Source organism: Aulonocara sp. 'chitande type north' Nkhata Bay, linkage group LG11 (assembly GCF_057382095.1).
Source record: "Aulonocara sp. 'chitande type north' Nkhata Bay isolate Kocher_YH1m ecotype deep benthic linkage group LG11, A_spYH_male_GT1.1, whole genome shotgun sequence".
Lineage (NCBI taxonomy): Eukaryota > Metazoa > Chordata > Actinopteri > Cichliformes > Cichlidae > Aulonocara > Aulonocara sp. 'chitande type north' Nkhata Bay.
Genome location: NC_141354.1, coordinates 28,753,039 through 28,763,258, shown reverse-complemented (window position 1 = coordinate 28,763,258; position 10,220 = coordinate 28,753,039). Strand labels below are relative to the sequence as shown.

Sequence of the window (10,220 nt, the reverse complement as noted above, 5' to 3'; positions counted from 1 at the left end):
TGAGCAACAACACACAACACATCACACTGTGTGATTATTTATTCAACAAAAACGAAGGCAAAATAAAGAAGTGTGTGAAAAAATAAGTACAAAGCAGCCAGGTGACTGATTAACTGATCATCAGTAAGTGTGAGAACCTCTATAAAAGCTTAACTTTTGACAGTTTGTTGGCATCCAGCGTTACAGTGTGTGTTAACACAATATCAAGGAGGAAAAACATCAGCAATCATCTTAAAGAAGCAACTGGTGCTGCCTATCAATGTGGGGCGGTTTATAAAGTCATTTCCAAACAATCTAAACTCCATTATTCTATAGTGAGGAAGATAATTCACAAATGGAAAACACTGAAAGTAGTTGCCAATCTTCACAGGACTTGATTTCCCAGGAAATTAACCCCAAGATCAGATCAAAAAACCCAAGAGCTACCTTTCAAACTCTACATGCCTCCGCATGTTAAATGGTAATGTTTATGACAGCACAATTAGAAACCTGATTCAAATTCTGTGCTGGGACCTTAGGGGAGCTGAGCTGTGATGCAACGCTGTAAGTTCCCACATTCCTCCAGAATGATGCGAGAGACTGATGAAGTAATATAGAAAACCATTACTTCAAGTTATTGCTGCTAAAGGTGGTTTTATAAGCAACTGAATCGTGGGCTGTGCTTAGTTTTTCATACACTGCTTCTGCATTGTGGTCTAGTTTTTGTTACGTAATGACATGTTATAAAATCTTATGTGCTGTTGTTTTTAAGGTCGTATTTAAATAATATTAGAATCTGGTATGTCCTGATTGATAAAACCTTAGAATTAAAGAGGGTGTATTATTGCTAATGTCACAAAATAACCTAAATTACAACTACAAACAAATGTGTGGAAGTATGGGCATGTTACAGTATACAGGAATAATATGAGTACACCTGTATATGAGACAGGCTTTCAGTCACATAAACAAATGTAAGTATATATCTATCCTGCCACTGTACTTGGCTTCTTATGCTGGTTGAAAACATTACATCAGTATTTCCATACAAATAATTTTATATTCCTTATTGGATCTGAGCTTTATTGTCAAAACCAAACATTGTGGTTTGTGAAAGGACAGGAAAAGAATAAAAATCACTTGAAACAGCTCATTTATTAGATACACAAAAGAAGAAACCAGACCTGTACCACACAGAACTGCCTCTAAATCCCCCAAATTTCTTTTAAAAATATTACAAAACATTTATAAACATACACATTTGTAATAAATAAGATAAAAAATAATTATACTAGTGCATATAATGTAAGATTTACAGAATTTACGTCAGTATTTCATAGAAAAGGGAATGGATCCTTGGTAAACTGCAGTAATTGATAAAAATATCCATCTTGTCAGTTTGCGTGGAAGATTAATGACTGGAAGCCAGGCAGCGCTGGAGAAAAGGGGGTAGAGGCAATTTGTCCATATGTTTTAACCTTTTCTGTCCTAAATTCTGACGAATCGACAGTCCGCATAAAGCCATGAGGGATGGAGGATCTCCTGAGAACAAGCCAGAAACAACATAGTTTAGTATAAGGCTGTGTTTTATCTTAATATTTCTGCGTACAAAGACAAATAAATAAATGAGGCACTCACGTGTAGAACCATTCATGTAGCGCAGTCGAATGCAGGCTCCTCCTCTCACACTGCTCACTGTTGGGAACAGCTCCACATCTCGAGGGAGGTCCTTAAAAGCTACGCCAAGGAAGCTGCCATTGACAACAAAACCCAGAGTCCCGGCATCGGCATCCAGAACCAGCAGGACACGCTCAGGAATGAGGAGAGGTGTTTGTGCCATCTTTGCACTTGATGAAGAGGAGGACTGTGACTTTGAATCAGCTGCCATCTCAGAGTGACACCTCTTACTCCCATTTTCTGGGTAAAGCTTCAGAGTTTGCCCACCATGCCAGAGCTGATTGGTTTTGAGCTCCCATCCCCAGGACTGTGAATCTGCCCCCACCAGCACATTGTACCCTGAAGACTGCAGGGGACAGTCCTGCCTCGAAATGCCCACGACGGCATGAGTCCCTCTGTGTTCGGGCCTCCACACCACCTCCCAGACATGAAGTCCACTCTTCACTCCTATCTCCGCCCTCACGCCATCGCTGCTAAGCTCAGCGGGTGAGCGGGTCGCTTCCTGTTTGCAGGGGGACAGCAGGAAGTGAAGAGAACGGTGGACTGTGCTCCAGTGTGAACGACTGTCTCCTGGGGAAACTGGAGGGGAGTTCAGCGTAACTGCAAGGCGAGAGGAGGTTGGGACGGCCAGTGGGAGGAATGCTGATGACGAAAAGGGAGGCCTGTCGGCTGTCCTGCTGCAAAACCAACGTGACAGACTCAGACCCATCAGTGCAAACGGCAGGGTCACTCCTATGTGTTGTCAGAGGAGAACTATGGAGAACAACAAAAAAACAAAATGCGACTTATTAAACCTTAGATATGCAGTCATTAGAGAAAGAAAGTTTGAAAAACGAATTGGACGCTTAATGCTTCCATAGAAATTAAGAGTGTAAGTAGCAGCCAGGTCCTGCTCATCAAATGTACTTAATTAACTGATCATCAGCAAGCATGAGCACTTCTATAAAAGCAAAAGGTTTTCAGTTTGCTGGTCTGGAGCATTCACAGTGTGGAGGTTAAAAATCCTCATTCAGACTCAGAAGGCAGGCAGGATTAAACAAACAATGAGCCTTAGTCCATGAAACAAAGTCCAAAAGGCAAGGCAAAGCAAAAAGTCAGTCCACATAAACATCACAAGCGAACAAAAATGACATCTAAAACAGGCAGAACCAAAGACTTGACAAGTACAGGATGACCCAAGAAAGGCGAACATTTCTCTGTTGTTGAAAATGTCAACTGCGAAAATAAAGCTGCCAGATAAATGGACAGAGGAGCAGAAGTCCAAAGCAGTTTGGCATGAAAATATACAAATAGTTCAAATGTGTCCTTAAGTACAGTCCTTGAGTATAGGACTAAGTGCAAAGGTGTCGTATATTTAGAACTCATAACATTACTCAGTGAGAAATGCCTCCGTCAACGGTGGGTCTATTTAATTTAAAAACCATGAAATATGTGGTAAAAGTAATTATCTCAGGCACACAGTGTTCTCAGTTTGCAGCAGGATAAAAGGAGGAGGTGGTTTGATATGAGAATATATATTCCAGAAAATGAACAAAGTTCTGAGCCCCTGGATAGTGTTGTTTGGTTTTTAGCAATATTTTTGCTAACTAATCCTGAGTTTCAGTTACACAGCTGAGAAGATTGCCTAAGTTTATCTTACAACAGCGATGCATATATGTGTTAGAAAAAATTTAGTGCTTCTATCATGGATTTCTCTGTCTTAATCTACTTTCCTGGCAACTTTGTATAGTTTTTACAGGAATTGGAACATTGGTGTAGCAGGGGATACTAGGAAGCTCTATTTCAACATTATACACTTGGATTTTTTGTTGAAAATTATTTGATAATTATTTATGACAGTTACAGTTTTTATATTTAAATATCGTATTTAAACACGTTTAAATAGCTTAAAGCATATTTTTAGCAATAATGAAACAAATACAATGTTAAGGAACAGACAAGGGTGGCCAATTAAGCTAAAAAGAAAAGGGGGGGGGGGGGGTTAGCATAAAAATTGTTGAAATTTTTTTTGTTAACTACATGAAATATAAAGGAAACAAATAGTTTTATAAATAAATACAGATTTGTTAAAGGTTAAGAAGGGTACTTCTCCGAACATGATACAAATGCTCTATAATAAAATTCACCAGAATTGAGGAGATCGGGTGTTAGATGCACAAACTTTTGGGGGAAGGATCCTCAGACCTCTTCATGATATCCTCCCAATAAAGCCAGACCTACTCCCGTGTATTTATTTAACGTCACCTGTTAAGGTGGAGCAGAATAAAGTGAACTAGAAGAATACAGTAGTTTAAAAAAAAAAAAAAAAAAGACAGAAAGTCTCCATCGAGCTAAGCAAACAGTGTAGACAGGGACTTCTATCAGCCTTACCCGCTGGTGTGGCTCCTTCTCTGGTGCTCATGAGGAGATTTCCTTCACAAACCCTCCGCCTGGTTCCCTATCTGAGCTTATATGAGGCTCTTATCAAGCATCTCCTGCGTCTTATCGCCGCTCGGTAACGTAACCGCTCCGGTGTTTTGGTGATGCTTCTCGACTCGACCTCCGGAACGGGAACAGCACAGTCCTGTCACGCAATGACAAGGACGAGAGAGCCATGACGCTGTTTGTTGTTTATCTGCAGCCCTCATCACTTTCCGTCTTTATTTCTCCCTCCACTTCTTTTTTTTTTTTTTTTTTTATCGCGTCCGGTAGTGGATGTAAACATAAATGGCGAAACATAGGAAGAGAATCAGACTCGGACATTTAATCAACAAGAAGAGAAAAATAAAATAAAACCCGAAGCGGCTCATCGTTTGACAGAGCGCAGGCGCATCAGGGGACTGTGGGTCCTGAAGCCCTCTGTGCTGTCTTACAGACATGTGACGCACTAGAGCGCACTTTGGACAGAAGCTTCGAGCAAATAAAGATATATACTGATATATCTGCGTCCACAGACAACAGATTATAGATATATACTGCGTTTAGAGACAACACTTCTGACACTAAGATAGAATATTTATTTATCACAGGGCTATGAAACTCCTCTGTTACAGCAGTTAGATTAGCTACAGTACTTAAACTTAAATTAGCAGAATATTATGTAACTCATTAGAATACAATGCAATACTACATGTTTCATATTTAATTAAAGTTGGTGTGTGTGTCCGTGTGTAAGAATGAGTTGTGTGGTTATGTGGATGTGAATTATGTGGATACGTGGGACTCTATTCAGTCCAAACAGAGAGAACTAAATAAATAAGGGTGTAGGGTTAAAATAAATTGTTAACATGTGAGAACAGTTGATACCTCCATGGACAGATGTGTTGCTCTCAGGCTGTTGTGATATTTGATACCACAAGTTACTACATGTGAAAAATGTGAAAGATGTATCTGTGATTATCCGTGATCGATAACGGTTTGTTGAGTGATCAGCCGATCACAGAGCCGACTTTCCTGATCAGTTTATTCAGTCTGTTGGGTCTATCAGCTCTGACGCTGCTCCCCCAGCAGACCACAGTAAAGTACACCGCACTCACCACAACAGAGGAACAGAAAATCTCAGAAAACTCATATCAAAGATCTCAGCTTAATTATGAAATAAAGCCTGCTCATCCCCTTTGTCGGTCTTTCAGTTTAGCGTCTTTGGATCACCACCAATAAAATTTTGTGTTACTGATGTTTTTAATACTTGTTTTATGAATTTTTTTTTTTTGTCAAATTAGAGATTTAGAGATTTAGAGATTAATAATATAAAATTTGCTGCAAGAAAGTGACCATTATTCCAGCAAATTGAAATAATAATGAATGAAGTATTCACATGCTCCCATTTGTTGGCCTTCCTAAGACCTTTAGAAATATGATCCTAGCTGTGAATCTCTGAATGCAACTCCCTGATGTATTTATAACCCTAAAACCCTGCAGACCATATTAACACAGTAATTCAATTCTCTCTTATTTATATAGTGCCAAATCACAACAGTCGCTTCAAGGTGCTTTATATTGTAAGGTAAAGGCCGTTCAGTATTCTGGAGAAAACCTCAACAATCAAACAACACCCTACCAGCACGCACTTTGTGATGGCAGGAAGGAAAAGCTCCCTTTTTGTCAAGGTAGCGCTGTGTGGTAGGCAGGAGTAGGACCCAAACCCAGGACTCATAACACAGAGGGATAAAGAAAAGATTTTATTTGCTGTAAAATTCAAACACTAAATACAAGGAAACAAAAACCTAAAACTGGAAACTAGGAATTACAAGGAATCCGAGAAGCACAGAGGAAACACAGCGATGTGGGACAACACAACAACAAGCAGAGGACGACAGAGGACATAAATACACAGAAGACAATTAGAGGATGGGAAACAGGAGGGATCACAGCTGGAAGTAATCAGACACAATGAGACACAGGGGAAGAAAAACTGAACACACTGAACAGCAACACAGCTGTCCCCCAACACAGCTGTCCCAAACCATCAACACCGCAACACACTGAACACAGGATGGGAGACTGTCAAAATAAAAAAGGAAACACAGAGAGGGTGAAAAGGATGACGAACTGGGGAGAACACAGATGAGACCAAGACAACCAGAGCACAAAAGAGAACAGGCTAAATGAACAAGAACCTAAGAATTAGAAATACAAATGATTAAACTAGGAAGAACAAGGAAACTGAAACATGATTAAAACTAATTCAAAGAATATAAATTAAACCAGAAAACACACACACTGAGTCACAGACCCAGGACCGTGACACTATTAACAGAAAGAAACGTTCAGCAGAACCAGGCTCAGGGAAGCCCATCAGCTCATCGTGGGGCTTCCCTGAGCCTGGTTCTGCTCGAGGTTTCGAAGAAAGAGAAGATAAAAAGGGCAAGTAAAGCACAGGAAGATGGGACAAAACAAAGCCTGTTGCTTTTGTTTGAGCCTTTAGGAGTTGCCATCCTATCTTCTGTACTTAAACAACTAATCAGCATGGCCAGCAGTCTCATCTATAAGACAGTACTGAGGGCTTCTTTAACCCATAGATTACCAAAAATACCCACAGGAGAGCAGGAGAGAGGCACATAGCTTTGTTTACCACAGGAAAGAAAATGGAAAAACAAAAACTGCTGAGCTTCATAAATGATAAATGATTTCAGGTTTTTGGAATGAAGATAAAGTAGATAAATCAGACTTCTCGCAGATTTCTCTAAATTCAGCTTTGAAACCTGTGGGAATGTCGATATATGAATTGAGAGAGAAAAATTAGCACAGATAACTCAGCGGAGTTCTGTTCGTAAACAGAACTCTGCTGTATATATATATATATATATATATATATATATATATATATATATATATATATATATATATATATATATATATCATAAAATTATTTATGATATATATATATCATAAATAATTTTATGTATTTCAATCTGAGTGTAAAAGTCTGATTTAATCTCCATCCTTCCATCACTTAACTACTTCAGGGTGGTGGTGGTGGGGCTGGAGCCCAGGTGTCACAGGGTGAGAGGTGGGTGACCTGGAGAGGTCACCAGTCTGTTGCAGGGCATTTAATCCACCTTAAACCTCATTTTTCCCACTATTTAGATCGGCCTGTAGAATAAATAAAAAACAACAGAGTTGAAATTTGTTCATTTTAGATTGCAGACATTTTGTGTTAATGTGTTAAAATGTTAAAGTAAAAACTGCAACTGCTACGGTAACCGTGACAGAGTTAGAAGTGGGAATAATGACTGCTAGAGTGAAATGGGGAATAATCAGCACACTGCTTACATTAACTAATGCAATTACCCAACTTACAGTTTCAGATTTTGTTGTTTGAGGTTTTTTTTGTTTATGTGTCTCACATGTGGCCTTCCTCTTGTAGAAAATAACTCCAATAATTGGAAACACCAAAGCCAGCAGCAGCCCTGCTGCACCAACAGCAATCTTATTCTTCCCTGCTTCAGTTATTGGCACTAAAAACACATTTATCACTGTGTTAGATATACACACTTATATAATATGTCTTATTTTAGAAGGATAACACCAATATGAGTTCTACTGATAAACTCTCCTCCAATCACTCTCTTACCCCAGTCATAAACCTTGGGCTCTGTGAGGCTGGCATGCTCCACCATGCAGCTGATTTTCTCTCCAGGTTTCGATGAAATCTCGATGTAGGAGTGAATCTGGTAGAGCCAGTTTCCGTTGGGTAGTTCATCAGTGGAAGTCACATTAGATGTTGCCTCCTTTCCGTCCTTCAGCCACGTCAGTTTGATTTGTTTGGGATAAAAGTTGTACGCGCTGCACATGAACAAGCCTGGATGTTTGCTATCTGCTGACTCAACTAACCTCAGCCTGACAATGGGCTTCACTGGAGGAAAGAACAGACAGAGCTATTTAATATAAAATGAAATATCATCAGTTAATACACTGATACTGGACTAATAACACTAAGTTTCTGTAATTATTTAGACTACAGTCAGACATGTGTAACAGTGGAACAGATGAAGAGTTTCAGGAGCTGCATTTTGCCGCGTATGTTGTCCTGATTCCAAAAAAAAAACATTGCAGGTGTTTCGACGATGATACATGAATGCTTTTCACTAAGGAAATGATCTGAACACTTCTTTCAGCCCACTTGATGAACAGATTCCTGCAATCATTCCCTCATAAAGTTCTTAAAACGTTTTCAGAAAAGCTGCTCTAAAGCATCAAGTTGTTTCTAAAGAGACCCCAGAGTGAGCAGGCTGCTGAACCCTAAAACATCATTAGTTTCAGCTGTGCTCACCTGGTCTTGAAAGAATGTCCAACACGAGTGGGATGTTGGTTCTGCACTTCTCTTTGTTCTTTTTCTCATGTTCCAGGAAACCTTTGTTTTTATTGAGATTGTCTGCAATTTCTTTAGTTTTCTTTGTGTAGCTGACATATTTCCCCAAAGTGCTGTTGTACTGGCCCAGAAGCATCTTATTCAAGTAGACTTGCGCCAGATAAACAACATCATCTTTAGAAGTAAACAGGCAACGGATCACACCGTAACCAAAGTAAGCATCTGTAACACAAAGTCAACAATTAGCCAATATGGAAATGCTCATGTTTTTTTTATCTTCTCACACACAACAAAAGCACCAGTTTAAGGTTTGCTTGTATTTTTATTTCTCTAATGATATCATTGTTGTATTGTTGTAACACAAACAATACAGTTTATATATTAAAGTTACTTACCCGCTGTTGAAAATATCAAGAGCACATGTGGCAGTATCACAAAGTTGTTAGTGTGCATGGTGACGAACACGAAATCACGAATGAAAGTAGCAATCAATCTGATCTTCTCGCATAAGGAAGTGAATCTGCAGCTTGAGTAACAATAAACTTTTTAAAGAGTAGGCGTGGTGCTCTGTGTATGTATGTGGTGTGATTTATTTTCACCCTAACTGCTGGATTTGTGCAGACTGTAAAAACTTGTGTAAAATTTCACCTGAAGCTGGTTTAAACTGTTTTTGAAACCATACAGGAAGGCCGTAACACATCTGTTTGATATCCAAGCAGTGGTGCCTTCATCATGGAAAGAAAAAAGAAGGTTTTTGTAAGCGATAAAAGAAAGAACTGTGCTTGAGATGAATTAGTATTCAAAATTTGCTTCATTTCCCCACTATGGCAATTTATTACAGTGCAAACAAGGAATTTAGTTCCAAAATCAGAACTCTAGCATATGGTGTTATGTATTTCAAGTTGGAGTAAATTCTTAGCAGTAACGCTCTCTTTCAGTTTAAAATAACCTGAAGAAAAATTACTGCTGCAGGTCTGATATTTGTATCTTAATATTGTGCAGCGAATTGTGTGTATTTGTAGTTTCATGCCTATAATAGATTGAGATATTAGTTTCTTTTAAGTCCTTTGGCAATAAAAGAATATAAAAAAAAACATTTTTTTGGAACTTATAAAACTCATCGGTTTTACATTAACCTGAATACCTGCAATATTGTCATTACTGACAGAAGTAAAAACGTCTTTTTATTTTTGCTTTATTCATAAGACTAAATATTTACCCCAGATTCCTGTTTAGGGTCTCTCCAGTGCTCCACGGTGCAGCTGTAAATGTTGCCCTCGCTCAGGCTAAACGTCAGAGTTGAGAACTGGTGGAAGGTTTGATCTTTATTGGGAACATACCGACTGAGCGACACCCTCTCAGACACTGGATGGCCGTTTTTGGTTTAGCTGAAATTGATGGAAGGTGGGTTGAAATGATTCACAAAGCCGATCAGGCTATTTTCAACCCCCAGCTCAACTTCTTCAGCAAGACAGAGGATGCTCTCAGGGGGTCTGTGGTGGGTTTAAAAACAACTAAGATCCATCATATCTTACCAGTTATGTTACATCAAAGATAAATGAAGTAAACAGCAGTAAAACTCATGTACCTTTTTCCTCCAGTGGATTTTTCTGTAATGTATAACACATTTGTTTTCTGTGTTCTCAGATCTCCAGATATTTGACTTGGGTTAATCATAAGATAGGTGGGCACTGTGTATACAACCCCGTGTCTTTTATAATCAACATTAAAAAAGCTCTTCAGCCTTGAATTTACTTAACTTATATCATTG

General features: G+C 39.0%; 3 protein-coding genes across 5 annotated transcripts in view; 1 reads left to right on the top strand and 2 right to left on the bottom strand.

Annotated features, from left to right (window-relative positions):
* Positions 1–10,220, top strand: part of fam171a1 (family with sequence similarity 171 member A1) — a 59,852-nt gene that overhangs the window by 305 nt on the left and 49,327 nt on the right. The gene's annotated exons all lie outside the window — the stretch shown is intronic.
* On the bottom strand, positions 16–4,483 carry LOC147319310 (SPRY domain-containing SOCS box protein 1). Its single transcript, XM_086311823.1, has 3 exons — positions 4,027–4,483; positions 1,618–2,409; positions 16–1,521 (listed from the first exon to the last, which is right to left on the bottom strand). Exons 2-3 carry the CDS (start codon positions 2,363–2,365, stop codon positions 1,391–1,393), a joined length of 879 nt encoding a protein of 292 aa, XP_086167949.1. The 5' UTR covers positions 2,366–2,409; positions 4,027–4,483; the 3' UTR covers positions 16–1,390.
* LOC147319309 (rano class II histocompatibility antigen, A beta chain-like) lies at positions 7,064–8,902 on the bottom strand. Its single transcript, XM_086311828.1, has 5 exons — positions 8,845–8,902; positions 8,411–8,671; positions 7,712–7,993; positions 7,438–7,595; positions 7,064–7,230 (listed from the first exon to the last, which is right to left on the bottom strand). Exons 1-5 carry the CDS (start codon positions 8,900–8,902, stop codon positions 7,198–7,200), a joined length of 792 nt encoding a protein of 263 aa, XP_086167954.1. The 3' UTR covers positions 7,064–7,197.

Bases quoted from the DNA above. Each gene is read 5' to 3' on its own strand.
- LOC147319310 (XM_086311823.1), bottom strand. From the start codon at position 2,365: ATGGGTCTGAGTCTGTCACGTTGGTTTTGCAGCAGGACAGCCGACAGG. The intron at 1,522-1,617 runs GTGAGTGCCTCA...GCTTGTTCTCAG, and splicing joins CTACATGAATGGTTCTACAC to GAGATCCTCCATCCCTCATG.
- LOC147319309 (XM_086311828.1), bottom strand. From the start codon at position 8,902: ATGCACACTAACAACTTTGTGATACTGCCACATGTGCTCTTGATATTT. The intron at 7,994-8,410 runs GTGAGCACAGCT...TCTTTCCTCCAG, and splicing joins GGACATTCTTTCAAGACCAG to TGAAGCCCATTGTCAGGCTG. The intron at 7,596-7,711 runs GTAAGAGAGTGA...ATGTGTTTTTAG, and splicing joins GCCCAAGGTTTATGACTGGG to TGCCAATAACTGAAGCAGGG.